Source organism: Crotalus tigris, unplaced genomic scaffold, assembly GCF_016545835.1.
Source record: "Crotalus tigris isolate CLP2741 ecotype Arizona unplaced genomic scaffold, ASM1654583v1 scf7180000018164.764771, whole genome shotgun sequence".
NCBI lineage: Eukaryota > Metazoa > Chordata > Lepidosauria > Squamata > Viperidae > Crotalus > Crotalus tigris.
In genome coordinates this window covers 8,606-34,509 of record NW_024096858.1, presented here as the reverse complement: position 1 = coordinate 34,509, position 25,904 = coordinate 8,606, and the positions used below count along the sequence as shown (strand labels likewise).

The 25,904-nt window shown below is 39.5% G+C and overlaps 1 protein-coding gene across 4 annotated transcripts; it reads right to left on the bottom strand.

Annotated features, from left to right (window-relative positions):
* Positions 1 to 1,397: 1,397 nt before the first annotated feature.
* LOC120310312 (SUN domain-containing protein 3-like) lies at positions 1,398 to 25,038 on the bottom strand. Of its 4 annotated transcripts, none has more exons than XM_039348614.1 (14): positions 24,981 to 25,038; positions 23,618 to 23,744; positions 20,803 to 20,900; positions 19,652 to 19,744; positions 18,412 to 18,496; positions 14,992 to 15,062; positions 12,712 to 12,767; positions 10,941 to 10,981; positions 9,413 to 9,569; positions 7,477 to 7,561; positions 6,051 to 6,160; positions 4,216 to 4,383; positions 2,272 to 2,361; positions 1,398 to 1,852 (listed from the first exon to the last, which is right to left on the bottom strand). In XM_039348614.1, coding segments are annotated over exons 1-14 (1,341 nt in total). In that variant the 5' UTR covers positions 24,982 to 25,038; the 3' UTR covers positions 1,398 to 1,693. The 4 variants fall into 4 exon arrangements, with proteins under 4 accessions (XP_039204548.1, XP_039204546.1, XP_039204547.1 ...); XM_039348612.1 differs by lacking the exon at positions 24,981 to 25,038 and adding an exon at positions 24,916 to 24,967; XM_039348613.1 differs by lacking the exon at positions 24,981 to 25,038 and adding an exon at positions 24,916 to 24,967 and having other exon boundaries at positions 19,652 to 19,741.
* Between the last annotated feature and the right edge of the window lie 866 nt (positions 25,039 to 25,904).

Below are 25,904 nucleotides of genomic sequence, written 5' to 3'. Positions count from 1 at the left end.
CCATCAAGAAGGCTGGAGCCAGGGAACTCAAGAAGATAAAGAGAAGATCTGCATACCCCACCCAAACTCTAGGAGTCATTAGCCCCATCATCAGGGAAGCAGGATATGATAATAGGATTAAACCACAGATATCTAGAAAAACACTCAGAAATAGCCTCAAAGTTCATGCCACAGAAACAGGAAATTATTCCAAACAAAAGGCTAGAGAGGGTATAAAAACCTATTACCCATGTGATCAGCCCTTCTCTACTCTGCTCTTTCTGCTTCTTCAATAAACTGTATCCATCTTCCCAAAGCAGTCGCCATGTTGCTTATTTATTCCTGGCTTGGATGAATCAGGATGAAGACTTACTTCTAACACTGGGAACTGAAAATGAATGGCATAATGGATGTGGGTGGTGGGGAAACTTCTAGTTCTCTTGATATTTTATAATAATTTTACAGAAGCCAGCAAGATGATGTTTGGTCAGCAAATTAATTAAATGGGCCGCTCATCTTGGGCTTAAAGACAATGGGGAATACATTGGCAGATGATGGGGCGCCCCCAGTCACATGTTGATTATCATCAGCTTCTTGTATTCCTTACATTCTGTGCTCCTTGGTTTCTGCCAGACTTGCTGAATTAGAATTTGCCTTTCTCAATATTTCAGCATCACTTGATGCCATTAGACTACAAACTGAAGTACCCTCGGTGTCTCAAATTGTTATTCAGAACCCCATAGCTCTTTTATTGGCAGATCAAGGTGGAGTTTGTGCACTCATTAATGCTAGTTGATGTACCTATCAAAAGAGCCAGGTTGTTTGTAGATGTACAAGCTATTTTAACTTGGTATGCTATTTTTCACACTGTAGTATATGTTGATGCCCTTCTTCCTCTTGGTTTGCTTCAGTGAGATCTGTGCGTGCCAGGGCACGAGCCTAGGTACCAGACCTGGCTGTCACCCTGCTATATGACAAGGAATGTCACACTCTGAGAAAACAATGATCTGTCTCTAGGATGAAATGACATCTCTTCTTCTGTGATGAGATCATGCCATTTATCTGGTCAGAACATAGAGAAACAATAAACTGCTGAGGGAAGAAATCGCCATCTCTCCTCCTTCACAGGCAGGCCAAAAAAAGCATACCTAGGCCACATGATTAGTTCATTGGGACTTTACTTGCAAGTGATACAAATAGGACTGTGTTGCTAGTTATGTCCATTTGGGAGACACCACTGATCAGCTAAACATCTGTCATGAAAGAAGTATTCTTCCTTCCATCAAGCCCATTAGAAAGAGGAGAAACATTATAGAATTAAGCTCCAGCTGATAACTCAGAATATATTTCAAGGTCATATTTCAACAGAGGTTCTCTTGTTCTCTGACTTTTTTTCACACAGTGCATTTGTCTCTGTGTTATAATCTGGACAAAATATTTATTGGGAGATCACCTCCAGTCATCTCATCTTTTTGAGAGATTGGACAGAATCAAAAGTATTCATGCAACTCAGATTAGTTTAACAATTCCATGCCTTTGCGTTAATCTAACTGAATTTTCAACTCAAATCAAATTGAAATCTGTTAGTCAAATAACTGAACATCATTAGTATGTCCTCATGTTTTCTTTTCCATTCTCCCCTGGGAAAAGCTAGAGCAAATTCTATGTGCTCTTCACACTTGCTCAGTATAAATGTTCATATTCCTGTTTTTCTTTATTTATCTTGGGAGATTTCATCCACTTGCTTGCCCAAAAGGTTTATATTGGCCATCCTTCCATGCACCCTGACTCGATAAATACAGGTGTACTCCGGATTTCCCCAATTGCTCTGCACTTTGATTTTTACATACTGGAACGCCTTCTCCTGTTCATTCTGAAATGTAGATGAGGTAAAAGAACAAACAATAAAAAGCAATAGAGATGAAATCATCTTATTGAATGTCTCTATCAATTTAACAGAAAAGTGCAAAGCCTATATTTCTGCAGGCCTGTTTCCCACACACTGATATATCTGCTTTGGGATTGTTACTCATCAGAAAGGAGATTGGTGGTGTTGTTTTTTTAACTATGTCCCATTAGCTGCCATCAGTATAGTGAATTGCTACAGATTATAAAAACTACATTCCCCCAGGAGGGGCTAATCCACTCCTTAAAATACTGAATTAAAGGTTGTCTGACTTTTAGGAGATGGGGCAGAACTTGAAGAGGTTCTTTCAAAACAACTCAACCTAACACAGCTCATGGCTCTTGTTTTTAATTTTACCTCTACCCACTTCTCTCATTGCACTTTACCTTCAGTTGGAATGTCTGAATTAATTCTTTCTCAGTATCATACATGAATGTTCCCAGCAGGATCTCCTCTTTTGTTTCATCATTTAGCCCCTAAAATTAAAGGGAGAGAATCAGCTTAGAAGATTAAAAAGAAGAGTTGGATGCTGCAGCATCCCTGAAGGACAACCTAGAAACAGTTCTTGGTCAATAAAGTCAAGTCAATGCAGAAATAAAACAAAGTCTTGAGTCTTGACAGGCAGGCAAGCAATCTTTTAATAGTGAGGGGAATTATTTTATATGAAATGGGCAGAGAGCTACAGGGAGTGGTATGATAAGTCATCCTGACTATTGCCAGGGGCTTTCGAGACTTTGTTTTAACATGATATTAAGATACCTATGTTAGGGCTTATTTCAGAAACTCATGCTGCTGATTTTCAGCAATTCTGGTGCACTGATCTGGAAATTGATATTCTCAGAAAAAGCTGGAAGTAGCAGGCAAAAGTCTTGTCCCTTTCATTCTCCCCCCATATATTGTATTCCAAATCACTATGTTGTATAGAGGTTGTAGTGAAGGCAGAAAGTCTTCCCAATAGTCACCTTATCCGATGGAGTAGGCAAAGTGACAATCTTTAAATGCATTCATATGGGAAGCAGCAAAGAAGCTGCTAGTCATTTTCTGAATTAAATGGACCAGGGAGAGTGAACCGATACCATTGGATAAGAGAAATTAATAAACTATTTAGGGTGATAAGAGTTGGGAAGACACTATTGTTTGTCTTAGAATCCTACAATTGGAATGGCCATTTAGCAGCCCATTACTGCAAATACATACATACATACATACATACATACATACATACATACATACTTACTTACATACATATATATATATAGCATGATATCCATAAAAATACGACTCCTGGGCATGTTTATGGTACAAATAAAATGCGACCACCAGGAGAATATAGGTATAAAAATATACTTTACTAAAAACCGCCAAACCCATTTAAGTCATCATTGTTTTACTGGCTTCTTAGCCCTAATGATGTTGGGAGTCTCCCAAGAAAAGCTCAGCAATTTTTAGTAAAGTATATTTTTATACCTATATTCTCCTGGTGGTCGCATTTTATTTATATATATACATATATATATGTTTTCTGAGGTTTTTGCGGGTGTTTGTATGTAGGTCTTTGGTTATTCGGGTTTTCTCCCACGTAAAATTGGAAGTGTCTTGGCGACGTTTTGACGAAGTCTCATTCGTCATCTTCAGGCTGGTGCTTTCGGCTTCGTGCTTCTAGGAGCACAAAGCCGAAAGCACCAGCCTGAAGATGACGAATGAGACTTCGTCGAAACGTCGCCAAGACACTTCCAATTTTACGTGGGAGAAAACCTGAATAACCAAAGACCTACACATATATATATCTATATATCTATATCTATATATATCCAAATTAAAGTATCTAAGTCGATTATTATCTGGACTCTATTACTAGTTTGTCCAGCCTCTATTGATAGGTTGCCAGTCCAAACTCTAGAGAAGTTGGCAGTGTATCATATGCTAATCCCTTCACAATGAGATTGTCAAAGGGAACAACAGCTTGCATATCCAAAATTAATGTATTAATTTTTTTATTAGATTTGTATCCCACTTTCATTTGTTATAATTTAAGGCATGTAGATAATGCTCCCACCTCCTATTTTTCCCCAAGAACCTTGAGACTTGAATTGGCCTGAGAGAGAATGACTGGCCTAAAGTCACTCAGCTGGCTTTTATGCAAAAGGGACGACTAGAACTTGGAGCTCTGATTTCCAATCCTTCACCTTAACCACTATGCCAGAGTGGCTCCATATCATATATCAGATTAATATCAAGGGCTTAGTAGCCTTAGTGCTTCCTAAATCAGAGCTCTTTTAATGCACCTTAGAAGAAAGATATAGGATAAGTTAAAGCAGTATTGTACTTACATAAACCAAGAAATCTTTTAAGGCGCTTGTGATTCCTTCCGAAAAAGCTATTGCTTTCGAGATGTGTTGAACTGTAACGGCTGTGAGTTGGACTTTTTCAGGCAGTTTAATTACTGCTTGGCCCTCTGATCCTGAGAACGCCCAGCAGTTTCCAGGGTTAACATCCGGCTACAAACAGACGGCAATTCACATAAATAAAATCTTCAACAGACACAGTCTGAATTCAAGTTCTGCAGGTTGATTTTATCTGTGAGTACAATAACAACTGGGGTTTCTTCAGGAGTGTGCATGTGTGGCAAAATTGCTCCTGATCTCTTAGCTATGTTTTCTTTGATTTATTAAGAGGTCAGATATACCAGCAAAGTAAACTATTACTTGGTAAATAGTGTTCTGTATTTAAACCAGAATAATATCCCCAAAAGTATAAATTTTCCAATCCCATTCCTCCCTTTTGAATGAGGCATTCTCACTTTCTCATTCTCTGTCACTCTGTCTGTCTTTTAATCTCACTCAGGAGAAGAAGAGAGTGGGCAAGAAAGACACACTTTTATTTGCATCCCCCTAGAAAAGAAGGGAATAGATGAAGAACTGGGAAAATGGTTACATATGGCTGAGGAAAGTAGAAGGTGAAAAGAACAGATAAAGGGGATGGATGGGATTAAGCACATTACAGGAGTATTCCTGGAAGATTTGTTACTAAAGATGGCTTGCTCCCAAGCATTTATCATCAGCAGTCAATGCTTCAACAGCATCTAACTCAGTGTTTCTCAACCTTGACAATTTTAAGGCATGTGGACTTCAACTCCCAGAATTCCACAGCCAGCAATGCTGGCTGTGGAATTCTGGGAGTTGAAGTCCACATGCCTTAAAATTGTCAAGGTTGAGAAACACTGATCTAACTAAATATTCAGGGAACCATTTTCTTCCATTCTGACGCCCAATAATGAAGAATTCTATAGAAATGGAAGAGAATTCTTCTTTTGTTGCCCAATGTCTAGAAAGCATAAATAAGGAGAAGCAGTCCACCCTATAGCAATAGCAATAGTACTTAAATTTATATACCGCTCCACAGTGCTTTACAGCACTCTCTGCACTGTTTGCAACATCAGCATATTGCCCCCAGCAATCTGGATCCTCATTTTACCAACCTCGGAAGGATGGAAGGCTGAATCAACCTTAAACTGGTCAGGATCGAACTCCTGGAAGTGAGCAGAGTTAGCCTGCAGTACTGCCTTCTAACCACTGCGCCACCACAGCTCTTACCATCATTTAGAATATTTTTAAAGACAGCAACATAAAACTTCACAAACAATTCCAGATATACATTCAGAAACAACATTCAGAGGAGAAAGGGAACATTTTGCACTTCTTTGGAATATTCTATTTTTGAGCTGGAGAGTTTTGGGCATCCCTCTCAGCCTGTACTAAACCAACCAAAATCATATTATTGTAATTTGTGAACACAGCCTTAGTGTAATGCAAGGAAACGCAACAGTTATATTTTCAAGTCAGAAGAAAATTAGCCTTGAGAAATTGCAGAAAAAGTTTAGCCGTACACAAACATGTGCATAAGAACATAAGAAGCTACACTGTGTTTCCCTTTACTGATTTCATAAAAAGTTAAAATGAGGTCGGATTTTATCAACATTTCGATCTGGAATACAAGATCTCTAAGAAATCCAAGGGCTAGATTGAAAAGTTAAAAAAAAAAACATCCAGAAGAAAATAATGACATGTAGTTATGAGATAGAAGCTGGACTCAAGGGACAGTACTTTTTTCTAGTTGAGAAATTGTACTCTTCCACTGAACTAATTACTTAATAGCAATACTGCACCTGTAAAATAGTTTCAGGGGGGTTGGCTGAGGAGATAAATGGAAACCAACAGTATTCCTGGTGCAAAAAATCGTAAGTCTTGGATGTCCTGTCTTTATCAATCGTGGCTCCTAGACAGACAGACAGATGATTATGTACCCTCCAGCCGTTTTCCATTTCTAGTGAGCACATAGGTGTATTTTCTCATGAAGCTAGATGACAGATTTTTTTAAAGACTAGAATTAGTACAGAGTAAAATGCAAAGAGATTTCTTATCAGAAATTACATTCATTCACATGTAATTTCCCAATATCAGTTCCCACATAGGTAGTCTCCATATAGATAGACGATAGATTTTTATAAAGGCTAGAATAAGTACAGAATAAAATATAAAGAAACTTCTCATCAGAAATTACATTCATTCACATGTAATTATCCAATAGCATCTTTTGGAAAGTTTAGTGTAGAGAGAGGAAAATCTGTCAGATATTATTTCAAGTCACTTTTTTTTTTCCAAACTTCAATTCAGTTCTATTTCATTCTCATACCAGTCTGCTCAATGTGTCTATTTGCCCATATTTCCTTCAATATATATGTTTGTTTATTAAACAAATTTATATGGCTGCCCAACATTTACAGTCACTTCAGACAGCTTACAATAGGGGTCCCCAACCCTTGGTCCGTGGACTGGTATTGGGCTGCAGCATGCCACCAACCGGGCTGCACAAACAAGCAAAGCCCCATCCGTGGGATGCAGGCAGCACATAAAACCATGCACTCTCAGATCTGTGGAAAAACCTTTCTCCATGGAACTAGTGCCCAAAAGGTTGGAGATCTTTGGCTTACAACATTAAAATACCACAGTGTAAAAACCCATTAAACCCCCCCCCCTCCTTACCTCAAACTCACATTAGCCACTTGGTTGGCTCCATATCAACCAGGTGTCCCCAGGCCTGCTGACAAAACCAAGCCTTCCAAAAAAAGTAAAAAGGTAGAGGCCAATCTTAAAGAAAGCCCTTCTCCTTGGTCCCACAAGATGTACCTCCCTAATAGATGGAACTGATGACATAATTTGCCTTCTGGTGGGCCAGGAAAATGTAACTGAGGAGAGGTTCTCCTTGTAGGGATTTAAATATGATCTCCAGCACTTTAGTTGCACCCAGAAGATTGATAAGTTCCCTCAAAAGAGGTGATACATGCACAAATCTTGTCTTGTGCAAAACTATGTGGGCCACTGAATTTTGAATCAACTGAAACTTCTCAAGGGCATCCCCATGTAGAGCACATTACAGTAGTCCAAATGGGAGGTGACTACAGCATGGGTGATGGTAAAGCAGGCATGTTGGTCCAGGACTGGGTGTAACTGGCGCATAACTCACAGTTATGCCAAGGCCCTCCTGGCCATGAGTTGCAAACCCAAAGCCACTCCATCTTGTCAGGACATTACCTATTGATTTTTGAGCCCAGTCAGCCATCTGTATGTCGTCTTCAAAAATCTTCTTAAAAGCCAAATGGAGTATATCAAACATTTCCTGTGAAGAAGAAAAATTCATCAGGTAAATGGTTTATACAAATGTCAGTTGCATACATTAGACACCATAAATTATAAATAGCACCATAGACTTGGTTCCAACTGCTAGCAACAGTCTGGAGAATATGGACAATGAAGCATCATGTCCAAAAAGCCAAAATTTGCCAATTCAGGAAATGGTTGGTTCCTCGAGTTTGCTGAGAAAAAATAGGAAAGAAATGTGCCTAAATGAATAGCCCTGTAAAGGAAAGTTAACTGGTATCTAATCATATTTTTTTTATAGCAAATTTTAGCTAAGAAGGAATGGATGCTTGTGCTTAAAACAGTGTGTACCATGATTCTATTAGATTATTCAGATGTCCTTTATATGTGATTTAAGAATGTGGAAAGATGATGGTTATGAAGCATGCATTGTAGCCAGCCTAGGGCACAACTGAGAGCTCTACTTCAAATATCCTTCCTGCTTTCTCTAAGAAATGACTCAGTTGATCTCTTCAAATCTTTCAGGCCACCGAAAGATAGCATTTCATTTTGAGAGCTCTAGTCAAAGGCACTTTGGGGCCAATGTCAAAAGACAAAACTTTACGCCAGTGCAAAAATTTCCGTGAAATGCCTACATTTTTTGGAGATGTGAAGGCTGGGACGTCTGAAGAAAAGTGGGTAGAAAGGAGAGGTGATTGATTTAATAATTCATAGGACCATCAATTAATCCAGCCAGACTATCTCACGTAGCAGGTTGGAGATCGACAAATTTCCCCTGAACTTTTTGTTAACTGGTAATCCCATAATTTTACTATTTTATTTATTATTAAATGTCTATGCCACCCAACTTTCCAAACCACTAATTGCTTTGTCTTGGCCATAAAGACTTCAAACATACTAGAACATCCTTTATTATGAGTATCACTGTCACGGGTGGTAAGAAACCTCTATCTAGGGGTTGTCCAAACCTTTCCAGCCCAGATCCAGTAGTCCTACTATTTGCCTCATGTTGTTGAACACCTGGCACTTCCTTAGCTAAGCAGACAACAGCCGCCATACAGAGCACACTATGTCCCTGCTAAAGACATTTAAGCATATAAAAGAACTAACTGTACACCACACAAGCCTATTTAGAATAAGATAGAATAACAGAGTTGGAAGGGACCTTGGAGGTCTTCTAGTCCAACCTCCTCTCAAGCAGGAGACCCTATATCATTTCAGAGAAATGGCTGTTCAGTCTCTTCTTAAAAGAGATGAAGGCAAGCCATTCCACTGGTTGATTGTTCTCACCGTTAGGAAATTTCTCCTAGGTTCTAGGTTGCTTCTTCCCTCGATTAGTTTCCATCCATTGTTTCTTGCTTTGCCTTGTGATACTTTGGAAAGTAGGTTGACCCCCTCATCTTTGTGGCAGCCCCTCAAATATTGAAATAGTGCTATCATGGCACCCCTAGTCCTTCTTTTCATTAGATTACATATAGCCAATTCTTGTAAGCATTCTCTGTATGTTTTAGTCTCCAGTCCCCCAATCAGCCTTGTTGCTTTTCTATGTACTGTTTCTCAACATCTTGCTCATATTGTGGTGACCAAAACTGGATGTAGTTTGGGATATTAGTGCCCAGTATGAAATTATAACATACCCTTTGCAGCAGGAAAGCAAGAGAGCCTCCCTGTGGTTTAATGTTTTCCCTGCTGTATTTTTAAGCATATTTGGTACTCTGGAGGCTGGGCATGAGAACAAGCCTAACAGACTTTAGTTTCATAAAAGAAAAAAAAAATGACATTCTACGGTAGCAAGAGATGTGAAAAGGAAAACGATAAACTGGAAAGATAGAAGACCAGAGAATTTCTGAGATTAGTTTCAGCTTCCTACTTTCTTGTCTCCTGGAAAGTCACTTTCCTCAAGGATTTGCTTTGTGGACTGTAAGATGCCTTTCCTGATGCTGCCGATCTCAGAATGCATGTGATCCATCTCTTTTTTAAGACCCTGAATTTCATGGAATTGTTCTTCAAGCAGATGTTGTGATTTCCTTGGAATAAAGGGGGAAAAACTGATTGTCAGGATTATATCCAGGCTGCAAAACTCTGAAAATTTTTTAAATAGCAGCAAAGGATATAAACCATACTACTGTTACTGCCATCTAGTGTTGCCCAGATCTTTGCAGCAGACTAATGTAAGTACAGGTTCATTTAGTGACGGTTTGAAGTTACAACAGCATTGAAAAAAGTGACTTATGACCATTTCTCACACTTACAACCATTGCCGCATTCCCATGGTCACGTGATCAAAATTCTGATGCTTGGCAACTGACTCATATTTATGGCAGTTGCAGTGTCCCAATGTTCTGTGATCCCCTTTTTGCGACATTTTGACAAGCATAGTCAGTAGGGAAGCCAGATTCACTTAACAACTGAGTTACTAACTTAACAAACTGCAGTGTTTTACTGAGCAAGTATAGCAAGATAATCATAAAATGGGGCAAAATTCACTTAACAAATGTCTCACTTAACAACAACAATTTTGGGTTCAATTGTGGTCGTAGGTTGAGGACTGCCTGTAATCATAACTGTTTGCCAGACCATTCCTGGGCCTGCAATGCACCAGCCTATTATTGTGGGTACATAAGCCAGGACATTAAGACATTTTTCCTGAATCTGAAGAATGCTAGGTTCAGGAAAGTGTATATTAAGCATGCCTGAACCCCACACCTTAAACATACGTACTCAGGAATTCATCTTATTGAACTCAGTGGAACTTACTCTTCCAAAGAAAGAGACATAGGATTGCAGCTTAACTATTTTATCCCAGGGACAAAAGAATTGTGTACTGCGATCTCTAACCAAAAGCAAATGCATAGTTGTTCAGAGACGTCTTTCAACCTTAAGACTTCCTCCAAAGTCTCCAGCAAGGGATAAGAATTCATTCAAACCAAGGATGGGATTGGTCAACCTACTGTTTTAACCCTCTTAGACCAGGGCATGGCTGACTGTGGAATTCTGGGAGTTGAAGTCTGAAAGTTGCCAAGGTTGGACAGGCCTGTCCTGGATGGCTCCTGCTTGTCTAAGCCTGGCTGGATGCTGCTGCATTTAAATAAGCCACATTCCCACTGAGATTGGTACAGCTCCCATCCTGACCTTATTTATACAAACCATAAACCATGACTTTCCCCCCCCATATCTTAGGTTTGAAGGGGGAAGAGACCTCGTTGTGGGGTTTTGGTTTATTGGATGAGGATCTCCAGACTTTTTTTTTTTTTTTAAAGCTTAGATACATTCTTGTTTTTACTATTGTATTTTGAAAACTGCCCAGAGTCATGATAGATTGAAGCATCTTATAAATTTAATTAATGAGTAAAGTCTTTTTCTTTAAGATATTTTGGAGGGATATGGAATAGCCTTACCAGAGTTCATTCAGCTCAGTTTCATACACTTTTGTAAGTTCCTATTGGAAGGAAAACAAACACATGATTCAACTTTAATATAAACAATCAAACAATTTATAACATGCAGACCCCACCATAATTAACCATAATCTATGACCATTTTAGAAAAAATATATACTTAACTTCAATTCCATAATTATTCAGCCAGAAGTATGTAGCAGATTACAATCTTATCATACTTACTACAGATAGTCTTTCTTCATTAAGTGATTGCCTCAGATAGTGACAATTTACAATCACAATGACAATGAAAAAGTAACTTTGGGACCAGTACCCATATTTATCTTTGCAACATCATTTGGTTACATGTTCACACTGCCTTTTGCTTATCCCATACCCCCTCATGGAGCCAAGAGATTTTTATTTGTGTTTGCTTGTTTGTATCCCATTTTTCATTATTATTTAACAAATAACCCATTGAGATAAACATATCCAACGCACCTTCTTCCTTTTATTTTTTCCACAATGACAACCTTGTGAAGTGAATTAGGCTGAAAGAAGGTGACTGGCCCAAGGTCGCCCAGCTGGCTTTCATGGTTAAGGCAGGACTAGAACTCACAGTCTCCTGGTTTCTAAACCAGCACTTTAATCTCTATACCAAACTCAAGCAAGCTGTCACTGCCTGAACTTTTTGTTTGTGTAGCAGTGCTTTCTCCAAAACTGCTGAGAACAACTTAACAAGCTTAGCTGTGTAACCCTAATTAGTTGGTTACAGCCTGCTGGCAGCTGCTACCTCAACTGACAAAATCCTAATTAGTTTCACCCTGAAGGCACATGCTTCCTAAGAAGCTAGCAGCTACACTCCTTTCAATGTGTATTCCTCATTGTGTGCCTGCTCACTGTCCAATGAATGTAAATACAAGTATTAATTCCCTTCTTTCTAATTATTCCAGTGCCAGGATGAGCATTTCAAATGGTGGGGAATAGGGGAAAAGAGGTATATGATTTGGCCTTTCCCCCAGTTTTTTCATAAATTGAGTTCCCAACTCCTTCCACACTATTTGGGCTCACACAGCTGTTTGGGGTTGTATCCTTCGGATGCTGTAAAGCAGGTGTGTCAAACTGCCGGCCCATGGGCCGGTTGCATCATATAGAGGCCGCACCCACCCCAGCTCCAGCAATGGAAAAAAAGTCAATATACGTCACAACACGTCATGTGACACGGCGAGTTTGACACCCATGCTGTAAAGCAAGGTAAAGCTGAAGTAAAATAATAAGCAGAATTCTGGTCATGTGATTTTTTTCACTTAGTGGCAGCCTTGCTGAACAACCAACTTGTAGTTTGCCAATTGCAGTCACTAAACAAGGATTACCTGTTATTGGAGAATGCTAAAGTAGAGGAGCCAGCATTGCTACCTGAGCCATTCTTTTATTTTTTTAAAAAAAAGGAAATCCAGGTTTTAACTGTCATATCCATGATGCCAGACTAATATTGTCCCCAGTCCAATATATACACAAATTCACTTGCTGTCTTCCAGATACAACATCTCTGGCAGCCGCAAAATCCAAGAAAGCAAATGTGAACAGCACCTCCATTATAATGGCCTCATTATTCAACAAGGGCTTGTTTCCATTGAGAATCACTACTAAGGAAAGGCTCTTTATGTTTGGCAGTCATTTTGTTTTGAGGCCCACTGCATGCTTCCCAAATTCTCCATGAGTTGCCCAGTCTGGCCCAAAACCATTTTGATTACTTCCATTTCTGTCTATTATGTGGAATTGTATTTACCTTTGATGATAGGCCATCTGATAATTGCAGATATTGACAAATGCAGTAAACGGTACCTGTAAGAAATAAGCAAAAATGGGAAATGTTTGTACAATTAACTCTATAATTGCCTTTTAACTTGAAGTTTCATGTCCAAGAAATTGTTAAAGTTGCACAGAGTCAGCCTGGTTATTTCACACAGAGGGAATTACCCAAGTGCAGATTCATAGACTCACTTTTTCACATTGCAAGTCCAATTTGAAATTACATGACTCTCACCTAGAGTTTTTTAATTGGGATTTATTACAGAACAACTCTCAGCTCAGCCTCGAATCTAGTTTAGTAAATATAAAATCTCCTTTGATCCAATCTAGATCAGTCACTGGGTCCAGAGGTTTACTTTTCCAAGTTTTAGGACTTGTATTGGAGACCATATTCAGGGAAATTTTCTCTACTGGAATCTCCTTTGAGTTATGTTTAGTGGATATTAACCATGGATATGTCCATGCACCTTTCTTAGTACAGGTAGTTCTCGACTTAGCAGTTCATTTAATAACCATTCAAGGTTACAACAGCACTAAAAAAAAAGTGGCTTATGACTGTTGCAGCATTCCCCTGGTCACATGATCAAAATTCAGACACTTGGCAACTGATTCATATTTATGATGGCTGCAGTGTCACAGGATCATGTAGGGAACAGCTTTTGTGACCTTCTGACAAGCAAAATCAATGGGGAAGCCACTTAACAACTGTGTTAGTAACTTAAGTGCAATGATTCACTTAACTGTAGCAAGAAAGGTCATAAAGTGGGACAAAACTCACTTAACAAATTTCACTTAACAACATATATTTTGGGCTCAACTGTGGTGGTAAGTGGAGGACTATCTATACTTTTGTGCCTCTGGCAGGGTTGCAGACATGCAACATACTAGAAGAGTATTAGGAAAGAAGTCTCTGTTCTCTTTTCTCAAAACTCTTCAAGAAGTAAATTAGTCCTACTTAGCAACTTTACTGGACACTTTCTCTCTTCCATTTTGAAAAATTGAAAAGCTTGGAAGACTAGTTTTATAAACACAGAGTAATATAGAAGTGAATATAAGAAAGATATCACCACACATAGCCATCTCCCACTGCCTGAAGGAGCATTTAAAAATTCACTTCTTCCTACCAATACTTGCCATTCAAACTCCCAACTTCTTCAACCACCTACCAAAATTACAGAATCTCTTTCAGCAATAGGAGAAAAATTTGTATCTGCTGAGAAAAGGGTGAGTAGGCATAGGTTGTACAATAAAGCGCCCTTGCATGCAGGTTGGATACTTCTGCTGTGCATTTTCATGCGTATTTGTCCTGCAAGAATCTGCAGGTGTCTCATGACTTTGTTGGATCCTGGTTTGGAGGAGGAGAAGTTGGAGCCAGGACCATCCAACAGGGAGGACACAGTCTTCTCCAAATGAGTGGAGAGTCTAGAAGCTGAGGACAAGGCAGCTCCAGGGCCGTCTGGCAGGTGAACGGGGGCAACCTGATGGGGAACCTCCTGCAGGAGAAGAGCTGCTATAGAGGGTCAACAGAGATGACAGGCTCCAGATCATCTCTGAGGAGGAACACCTGCGTCCCCCTCTGATCAGAGAACAGAGCAGAGAGGGGCACAGAGGAGGTCAGTGAGGTTGCTTGCAAGGAAGCAGCCCCAACCTTCCTCACAAGGAAAGCTGGGAAGGGTAATTTAACCAGATGCTGAGGAAGATGTGTTTGCCGGGAACAATTCTTCGTTTTGATGTGCTTCTTCCTGGCTTCCCTGGATCCTGTTCCTTGAACTTTGGAGTTGGACTTCACTCTCAGACTTCAGACTCTTAGACTGTGTTTTGATTGCTGGAACTCTGGACTTGTTGGTATTGTTACCTCCCTCTTGCCTCATGGGTCAGCTGGGACTTAGTTTGTGAATCCAGACTGAGGGAAAACTGAGGGCTGGGGCAGAGCTTCATTGGCACCATCCTGGGTTGTTTGTCACTGTGATAAGTGAGCAATAAATGGTCCCTCTTGAATTCTGCCTTGCCCATGTGACTTGGGTTAGAACATGAACTTTTTTGGATTAAGCAGGGGTCCTCAACCTTGGCAACTGGGAGTTGAAGTCCACAAGTCTTGAAATTGCCAAGGTTGAGGACCCCTGGGATAAAGGATGCCTTTATCTCTGGCACATTGGGACTTCTGACAGATGCTTGACATGAGCACCTTTTATGTTAGATTCATGAGAACCTGCCGCTATTCAAATGTTTCTCAAATCTTAAGTGGAACAATACTTACCATAAATGACTGAGACAGCTATGATGAGGAATGTCAAGCATTTCACACAGTCTGCCATAGGATTTTGGTTTCTGAGGAGGAAGACAGGATGATTAGATGAAAGTCAATGGACAGAACAATTCTTAAAAATTGCAAAGGAAAAGAATAGGAATCTTGATAATAGTGAAGGATACCCCAGGGCATTATTGGTTCCCTTCCTAACCAGAGAGGTTTATTAACAAGTCATTCTGAGGATTGCTGCTACTTCATGTCTTTTTCTCTCTCATCTCTTCCTTGCTTGATGTCTGCCATAAAACAATGCATGATGTGATGTCATCAAACAGGGTGTTTCCTCAGTCCCCTGTGCCAATGGTATCACATCATGCATTATGGCTATACTAGCTCTTGCATGAGAAAGGGAGCAAACACCTAGGAAGTTGAATATATTGAGTTCAAACAGTTCAGCACTGTTTAAGTTGTTAGCAGCATTATTAGATTTTACACAGGAGTCTTTCCCAGACTGGACATGCAGAGACGGAAGTGCAAATTGCCTGCATGTAAAAGAAGTCATTTTTTCCCCTAAGCATCAAATTCTAGGCAATGCTCAGATTATTACATTGCTTGACCTTAGCTGGTTCTTACTTTCTTAAGCAAAGGGAAGAGGCTACTGGAATAAGTTAGAATAAGATCATCATACAGAATGAATGGATTGATATGACATAATATTGTCAGTTTTTATGGTGGACAAGACTAAGAAACCAAGGCCATATAAATTTGGATATTTTATTGTGAAGCTATACTAACAGAATCTTGTAAGTCAACATGCTTCCCTCCTCCTTCATTTTGTCTTCTTGTGACCTGGGAAGGGACCTCCCTGAGATGTATTCTCACATTATTTTCTTGACCTGGGCTCAAGCCTGTTTACCTAACTATTGCTTTCATAGTGACTCTTTTCCTATCTTTCAAGGACATTCCCTCTGCCCTCCACATATCTTCGCCGAATGAGAGCAATCCAAAATTATATAGAAAGAGGCAGCCATCTTGATAGGTGGAGGGCAAATGACGAAATATGTATCATCATGCAAGCCACATGACTTTTGTACTATCCTGTGATATTGGGGAGTATGAAAGGCCAAGGTTTGCTTCATGACACATATTTTGTCCTTTGTATATCATCATGGTCTGCTCCGGATGCATACAGATTTTGAATTATTGGGTCATTATTCAATCTAAAATCAGATATCTTGATGTGTAAGGCATATCTTTTATGCAAACCTAGAACCTAGGAGAAATTTCCTAATGATGAGAACAATCAACCAGTGGAATGGCTTGCCTTCAGAGGTTTTGTGGCCTCATCGCTACAGGCTTTTAAGAAGAGACTGGACAGCCATTTCTCTGAAATGGTGTAGGAGCAAGAGATTGGACTAGAAGACCTCCTAGATCCCTTCCAACTCCTGACACATTCTTGCTGTAGATATCCATAGCACTTTACACTGCAAATGGCCTATCCATCTCTATGTTCAGAGTTAAAAAAAATTCTCAGAGAAACTAGAGTCCTTAGTCCACCTCAAAACTTCGTATTACAAACACATTGCTTTCTAGGGCCAATAGCATCTTCCCCTTTCTAGACATAAAAGCTGCAGCAAATGTGAATATCACAGTTGTTTCTTGAAAAGTGTAATGAATAAATGACTGTGAATTAAGCCTCAGCAATTAGACCTCATTATTTAGCTTTGGTACCAAGATTCTGCTCGGTAACAGACCTGAGTAGTAGCATGATGCGAGGAGTTGACCCCAATTTTATTTCTCCCTTTTTACTGTTGATTTTGCTCTGCATCTACCATAAGTCTTTTCTGCTTAGGCTTGGTAGCTTCCAGAGGTATTACCGTTCTTTGTCCAGGCAGAGTAAATGAAATCCATGGGATTGCAATAAAATTGGTGTGAACTAGGAAAAAGTTGAAATGTTAAGCTAAATCACAGGATGTAGAAGAGTTTGCTCTTCTAGACCTCCTGCCTCTGGGATTATACTTTAACCAGCTCCTAACAAGATCGGGGAGAGGAAGGGGAAATAAACCAGAATTATGGCTAGGCACAGAATGAGCTCAGAAGCATGTTAAGGTCACACATTTGAGACATGGAAAAGCAGAAGAGAGAGGGAAAGAAAAAGAAGAGTGGTTGAAAACCAGCAGGAGGATCAGCAGAAAGACTACTTGTGAATAAACCGTAAAGGAAGAGATAACACAAGCCTCATCTTTCCTCCTACAGGTAATGGAGGCGAGAGTTTGAAGCCATCCAAAGGTTTCAAGACGTCAGAGGGTATCTCAGCCAATGTGGGTAGAACAAGACTGATAACTTTCACCACCAGAGAAATTACCCAGTAAGCTGGCTGGAGGAGATTTGAGATTTGGAGAATCAGAGAGAAGTAGAATTGAATTTAGAGGGAGGGACTTAGGATCAGGGAGAGAGGAACTGTAAAGGAGACGTTGCAGAATCTGTTACTTTTAGAGTCAAGGAAGGGAGAAAGTTAATTGCAGGGTAATTAAATGCATAAAATGCTTCATTAAAATGCAATAAAATAGTGGGACATTTCATAAACTTAAAAACAATACATTATTATAATATACTGTATAACATGGATTTATAAACAAGTAATTTTATTTTAATATTTAAAGTACGGAAAGTGTATTAAGACAATTAAAATAAGAAACGTGTGAGGGTAACAGCTCTTTAGCCCAGGGATCCCCAACCCCTGGTCCATGGACCAATACCGGGCAGTGGCATGCCAGCAACCGGTCTGCACAAACAAGCAAAGGCCATCCGCAGGATGCAAGCAGCACACAAAACCATGCCCCCTCTGGTATGCAGAAAAACCACTCTCCACTGAACCGGTCCCTGGTGCCCAAAAGGTTGCAATGTGGAATAATGAACAATCACTAGAATAATGATGTGTCTGCATAATTACTGGAATAGTGCTGTGTTAGTAGTATGTGACTAACCTAATGTGCATTGCACTTGGATACAATGTATGTAGCAAACTCTCCATCGTATACCCCTGAGAAATGAACCTAATGTATTACAACGTGTATTTCAATGTGTATTCCTTTGTTCCTGAGAAAAAGAAAGTATAAAACTGAAGTCTGAACCCACCCTCGGGGTTCAGAATTGCTTGTTGCTATTGCTTCTGAACCTGCGCAATAAATCTCTCTGCTAAAACCCTCTGGAATTCATAAGAGTCCTTTCATTTTCCACAAGAGTTGGGGATCTCTGCTTTAGCCTATTTAAAATTTTCCATGTCAAAACAGATCAAATATTTGATATTTCCAACCTCTACCCCACCCAAGGCAGATCTTCTGTAATGGAGACTATCAGATGCAAAGTTAGCTGTCTTGATTTTGATTTCTTTCCAAAGGAGCTTTTGAACATTTTTACATTGTTACTTACCTTGCACAGCAGCAGGATTGTAAAAGTTTTCGAAGAAAGCAGAAAATAGAATATACAATAAGGCTGGGAATGCAGCATATGGTTTCTGTGAAACAGAACAATTCACAAAACATTTAAGCAGTTGGTTCATAAAGTAATTGGGAATATACTTTTTTGTTCATCTGATCTGCTGAGGACTGTAAGTACGAAGATAATTAATACCTTCCTAGAAAAAAACATTAAATAACACTGGTAAATTCACAGTACAAACTCTTAGCAAATATACCAGTTAATATTATTTCTTGTATGCACCATGTATGCTATTGCTGTATATGATTCATCATGTCATCCTCATTCACCATGAGATATAGGATCAAATCCTATTTTAGTAAGTGGTGGGATCTAGTCAACATTAAAACCCAAAACAAAATGTTAGGTCGCGATGAGATCTAGTTTTGCATCCCATTTTAACAAATAAGGATCTCCAAATTACTGATTTGCAGAATTATGGGTTAATCTGAATATCTGGATATCTGGATATAGCCAACCACTACTGACCTTAGGTGCAACCCAGTGGAGATTAGGTCTTCTTAAATCTTACTAAAATCAAAGGAACTTTTAGAATTAAATGTTTATTTCAGTTAGATTTTTTAAGATTATTTTTTTTCTGGACTGTATCATAAGGGAATTTAATTTTAAATGTCCACCAAAACTGTTGGTAGAATTCCTGAAATGAAATCCTACTCTTTAAAAAAATGGCATCTTAATAATATATTTTAAGACTTTCACACTAAGTCAGAAAATTACCATGTCCAATGGGCAGACTTAGAAATGGAAATTTTCTGAGACACACTGTCCCTTTCTACATGTAGGAAAACATACAGTAGATGGGAAAGATAGATGGGGGTAGCCTCAAGTCTGTCATTCCTGCATTTACAGCTTACTATAGGTTTGGATGAGTATGTAACATTCTGTACTACAAGGTAAAATATCTTGCTACCATCTTGTATCAAGTGGATAAGAAAAAAACTCCAGAAGAGTTTATATTTGTCAATCTACTTAAATATTATTCCACCTCTCTCTCAAAGATATAATAATATTTGGCCCATCATGATATTCTAAAGTTGGAAGGTGTCTTGGAAGACTAATTTCCATCTCTGATTGTAAGGCTGTCTAGCTTCTGCTTGGATAACTTTAGTTGTCAAATGCATCATATTTTTAGGAACGCTTGCAGAGGAAAGTGGAACTGCTAGATACATACTCAGCGTACTCCTTTCAGATGAAGCTGTAGAATTAGATGAGAAGTGGCTATAGCAACTCTCACCGGCAATGACTTCTCTGGTAAAACCTCCTGCTAAAGAAAAATCATCTTATTATCCAGTCATTACTATCATCTATATCAGGGGTGTCAAACTTGCAATGTCACGTGATGTGTTGCGACGTATCGTGACTTTTTTTCCCATTGCTGGCAATGGGGTGGGTGTAGTTTCGCTATGATGCATCCGGCCTGTGGGTCGGCAGTTTGACACCCCTGATCTATATCAATGATTACAGATTGGATTGGCAGCAGCTGCTCTGACTTCCAACTGAATCAATATATATTTCTACAATCTGCACAGTAGTTTCCTTTAGTTTCTATTCTTATGTCTAGGCCAGTGGTTCTCAACCTTTTTAATGCCACGACCCCCAACCGGTCGTACGTCGAGGACTACTCAACCAGTCGTAAGTCGAGGACTACTCAACTGGTGCAGCACCGTTTGCAGAATGGGACTTTTGGAGGGCTCAGCAGGGCAGAGACAGCCTGGACAATTCCTATTGGCTTTTGAAAGCCAATAGAATTAGACTCTATTCAAGAGAGTCTATTCTATTGGCTTTCAAAAGCCAATAGAATAACAGGGAGTAGCACAGCTAAGGAAAAGGGGGGGAAAATGGCAGACTGCGTTGTTTGGCGACCCCCGTGAAATGGTCGTTCGACCCCAAATGGGGTCCCGACCCACAGGTTGAGAACTGCTGGTCTAGGCCCTCTTGAATAGATCGGTTGCTAGAGAGAAGATATAAGGGGAATAGCAAAATTATGCATTGTCAGGCCCATACTGAAAATCTTAACTCTTTAATGGATTTGTATATACTGTATACGTAGTGCCTACATTTCTGTGTTCAGTATGTGGCAGAACATTTTGTGCTAACATCGGTCTTATTAGCCACCTACGGACACATCGTTGATGGCCCATAACCCACAAGATGTCAAGGTCTTCATCAAAATCAATGGACGAACAACATATACTGTATAGATCTAAACTGTCAAAATGATTCTCGATGCAATCCTGACATATTTTTTTCTGTTTTTCTTTTTAAATCTCTCGCCTCTAGTCATTAGTGGGTATTCAAAGCCTAAATGCTTCTGGCACTTACGCCCATTTTCTTCTCCCTGATCGTAAATTGAAGACATCTGGCTAGATGAGGTAGCTGATGTCCTGGGATCACCTCCTGAAGAATTAAGCAGGTACCAGCTGAAAGAAGAAGAGTTACAAATGATCTCCGATGCTTTACAAAGGTACATGTTATGTTGGGGCACCATTTGTAATCACCGGTAAAAATATCAACCCTTTAGCATTTAGCAATAGCACTTATACTTATGTACTGCTTCACAGTGCTTTACAGCCCTCTCTGAGCAGTTTACAGAGTCAGCATATTGCCCCCAACAATCTGGGTCCTCATTTTACTGGCCTCAGAAGGATGGAAAGCTGAGCTAACCTTGAACCGGTCAGGATCAAACTTCTGGCAGTGAGCAGTGAGTTTGCCTGCAATACTGCATTCTAACCACTGTGCCACTACGGCTCCTGAATAAAACTTTATTCATACTTTATAGCTGTAATTTGGAGGCTGCCTGAAATACAATACATTATCCCAAGAATGATGTTGCTTAGTGTCCTTAGTCCCATCCATTGTGGCAACAAGGCATATTAAAATACTACAGTATTTGCTATTCCTAAATGTTGTTTCTAGCCTATGGTTTCCCAAACATGATGTACCTATCTTGAGCAGGTGCAGACAGAGTTCAAGGGAGGTGTGAAAAATCTTTTAACCCCGTTGTTACAATAAATCCATCTTTCCCAAAGTTTCATTGTATTGTTTTCATTGTTCATTTGTGTTCACGTTAGCACAGTATCTGGACTATTAGGGGAGATGTGTACATTAAGATTATACTTTTTTCCAATATTTTTTTTATTTTATTCAAAAAATTAAAATGCAAAATACAAAGGTGGGAAAAATAACAAAAACAAAACAAATGGATAAAAACATTTTAAAAAAGATGTGAGTTAAAATGACAAAAAAGAAAAACACATATCCCTCCTATTAAGCACTGACAAATATATTGCAGCCATAGTTTTCCCCCTTGCAAAACAGGTTCTAGATTTATAAACTTCTACATCTATTTGCAACCCAATTTGACCTGTCATACATTATACGTAAGAAGTAAAAATAGTTAACAATACGTAGGAGATGACCAGGCTGAGGCTGAGGGAGGAGCCAAACACATCATAAGTCATGAGTCACTGAGCATCCACAAGAGATCTAAGTGCAACTCACCTCAAATTCCTCTCTTATCTCCCACGCATTTCCCGTAATGGTCAGTTGGCCAGATTCTTGTAAAGAGTTTACGCTTGCAATAAATCTTTTTACTCGTTTATACTCATTTGAACTGCCTGAATCTCCTGATTTCCCAGGTGCTTGACAAAGTTAACGAACAGCAAAGTTAAACTTCAAAGCCCTCTGTTAACAATACTTTAACAATATGTTATTACAATTAACTTGATTTAAGGTTGTGCCATTAGATGGTACACATACCCTAAGTCACTTTTCCCTCTTCATATCCAGATAACTCTTCATTCCAGTTTCTCAATATCATCTACACTGCTTTGAATTTCTTGCAGAAAGGCCGGTATGTTACATACTATGAATAAACATTTGTTTTGTTTGTATTTGCTGCCCATGTCACTGTGGAGTACTCTTGGTGGCTCACAATATTAAAATGGGGAAAATCATTAAAAATCTAAAAATTACAATAGTAAGGGAATGAAACAATAAACAGTGGAAGTATAGTAACATGTAATATGAAATTAAAAAGATGAGCAGAGGGAAAGCAGGAAGCACAGAGGGAAGGTGGGGCCAGCAAGTTAGTCTAGCAAACACCTCCAGTGATGTACTTCCTTATTGGGTCCCTAGGCCCAAGTCAAGAGCCAAGTCTCCAGGCTCTTGTAGAAGGACAGAAGGATGGGGACAAACCTCACCCTGGGGGGGGGGAAGGGGCAGAATGTTCCAGAAGGTTGGCGCTACAGCAGAGAAGGCTCTTCTCCTGGATCCCATCAGTCAAAGTTCCTAGATCAACTTTTAAGATTTTTAAGAAATGCCAAATTCCATGTTCATCACACAGTCTATTGTTTTATTGCTTGATTTCTGTGGCCATTTCCAATCTCCAATGTTCTTCTTTTGAATGTTTACAGTTTTATTATATTAAGGTATATTTCAATATATGGCATGGGGTACCTTTTCATAGGTCATTTTTATCTTATGCAAATAATGTTATGGCATCTGCTATTCCTACATTCTTTTGAATATATTATTCCTAGGAAATCCTCTTCACCACTGTTTGCTAACTGAGTCATTGTCCAATGGCTCATTGCAGAAGATTGAGGAGTCTGGTTTTTTTTTTAAAAAAAAACCACTTATACTTTGCTAATTACTAATTTGGCCCAGATGCCAAACTATGACAAACTAAATATGAATCCTAAAGTGCATTGAAAACTTCCTTATTGTTGTATGCCACAGTGGAAAACAGATACTGGCACCCAGGCCTTTTGGCAGCTTATCTTCGGTTATTGTCCTCCTCAGCAACTGATTTCTGGATATGACTGGAAAAATTCAGGATTTAAAGGAACACACTTGGAAACCCAGTGATGCAATTAGAGAATCATTTACAAGCAATTAATGAATTGCAGCAGCACATGTGCAATCATGTAATCATTCATAATGTCTTCTCCTACAGTATAGGAAGCTATACTGTACAATTGTAGCTGACTTGAAAATTGAGAGAGAGGTTGGTGGTGCTGGGGATTGAGGCCTGAAAACAAGAGCATTAATTTGAAGACGACTCTCCTAGATTCTTTTTCACAGATACATTTGTTATGTTGCAATAGCTAAATATAAATGCATGCATCCCTCTTACCTGTTTGTCTGGGTCTTGCCTGATCCTCTTGTTCCCCTGGTACTACTACCTTGCTCATTAGAGTTATCTTGAAAATCTGGTGGTGCTTGAGCAGGACATCTTCGCACAGAGCGTTTCCCATCCATCACTGAAAGAACAGTGTGATAATTGGACGTATTTCAGAAGAATTGTTTTGGTTTCCTTCTTCTAACTTATACCAAAAAGTTACATGCACAAAAAAGCACCCTGCTTTCCACATGCATCAAAATAGCATCCATTCTGTCTTTCCGATGCACTTCTGTGATGTGTGAAGATTAACTGCCTGACCTCCAGTGTGTGATGTCATAATAGGAGGTCTACAGTAAGATAAATATGATCATCTCATGACATCACAATACGGCATATGATATTATCAGCAGGGAATTTTGTTCCTTTTTACAGCAAATGTATGGTCACGTACTTCTCCATATTTATAGTGGCACTTTTTGGGTTAGCCAAATAGAAGCTGCGGCTCATGTTTCTATCACAGAAACATCAGTCTTTTAATCAAGTTATTTAGGGAAGGATTAGAAAGGAAGGGTACATATTTTATCTCTGTTGCAAAACCAGGAATTGATCCCAGATTCAGTTCTTGACATTGCAGTGCAGATAATGTTTTGCTAAACAGATTAGGGATCCAAAGCAGCTTCCTTTGTTTCTAACCAGCCCCTTTTTACAAAGTTGCTTGTTATAATCATCCTTTTTGGCACAATCCACAGACAGTTTGTGTTGTGGAAAGATCCAACAGTTACTACATTTTTTTCATATTAACAGATGATCACACTTTGTGCACCGTCTGTAATAGAAGTTGATCCACAAAAGCAGATCCCTGTGAATGCCATTTTCCTTCATTGCGAGGAGACCTCAGTATGAAATCTGAGGGCCCAAAACTAAGGAGCTTTTTTAAAAAAAATAACAAAAGTTATTGTCAGGTGAAGAAAGAAAACAAATGAGTTGAAGTGCTGGATATTTTCACTAGAGGTCAGTCTTACTTCATATTAAACAGCTAATGCCTCTAGGATGATCCTTTCAGAGACACACATTCCCTTACTTAAACAGAGAAAGAGAATGAGGATGGGTGGGCAAAAAAGGATTGGGAGCAGGAGTGACTTCCAACTTCCTGCTTGATTCCCCATTGATATTACTTGTGGGAATCTGGCAGGGAGTTTGGAAATCATTCTTCTTCAGGTGACCAGTGAAATTGTGAGGAAAATTGTACCCCCACTCTCCGTCCCAGCATGTCCATAAGGGCCCCCTCTCTTTAAGGAGGAAGGGCTCACCCATCAACCTCTGGCGCTCCCCAGAGCTTCTGAGTCTTTCTCTCATCCTTACTTCACCTCCTTACTTTATCTCCAACATTGTTATTTCAATTGTCAACCTCGGTTCCAAGGCAGCCAACTGCCATTTGCCTATCCACCAGCTGATTGGATGCAGAGGGGAGAGGGAGGTGGGAAAAAAGGTAAAGATACAGTCCTCCCATCCTATCTTGCAACATGCAGCCCATGGGTTTCTGGGAAGTGTGGTCAGAAGGCGTGGTGGCCCTGAGATGACAACTTTCCCAAACTTCATTCGTAAGTGAGTCATGGGTGCTGGATTTCTGTAAATTAGCTCATTTGAATTACTTTGGTTCAATAATTGTTGTCTTATACCTTCCAACTGAAAGTCACAAAGAGACATGAGAGAATATAGATATACCATAGCACAGGGGTCCCCAACTCCCAGTCCATGGACCGGTATGGACCGTGGCATGCCAGCAACCAGTCTACATCAACAAGCAAAGCCCCATCCGCGGGATGCAGGCAACACACAAAACCATGCACTCTCCGGTCTGAGGAAAAACCTCTCTCCACATAACCAGTCTCTGATGCCCAAAAGGGGGGGACCTCTGCCATAGCACATCCCCACAGATAAAGCTGCAGAGAATCATAGCTTACCAAGGCAAGAAGTATAGGGCATTTTTGCTCTCTTGCCCTTTTGCTGCTGTGTTATTAGGCAGCCTGATCTTGCAATAACAAAAAACCATAAGATTGTATGTTTGAATGTGTCTATCATTGGACAGTTAAGTTCTTTCTTCCTTGCTCAAATCGTGGAGCCTCTCTAAGGCTAAAACATTGCATTATAGCATACACTTTAGAGATTCAAGACAACTTCATCATTCATGCTAATCAAGGAGTGAGGAAGATATGTTTAAAATAATTTCCTTCTGTTTGGATGATTCCAGTATTACAAATGCAACACATAAGCATAGCTGGTTCTACCACCTCCTTAC

Coding starts and splice junctions, on each gene's coding strand:
- LOC120310312 (XM_039348612.1), bottom strand. CDS start 24,961: ATGAGAGAAAGACTCAGAAGCTCTGGGGAGCGCCAGAGGTTGATGG. Junction 19,745..20,802: donor TCAGGGAGAAGAAAATGGGC/GTAAGTGCCAGA, acceptor ATTTTTCTTTAG/CAGGAGGTTTTACCAGAGAA. Junction 2,362..4,215: donor TAAAAGATTTCTTGGTTTAT/GTAAGTACAATA, acceptor CTTTAATTTTAG/GGGCTAAATGATGAAACAAA.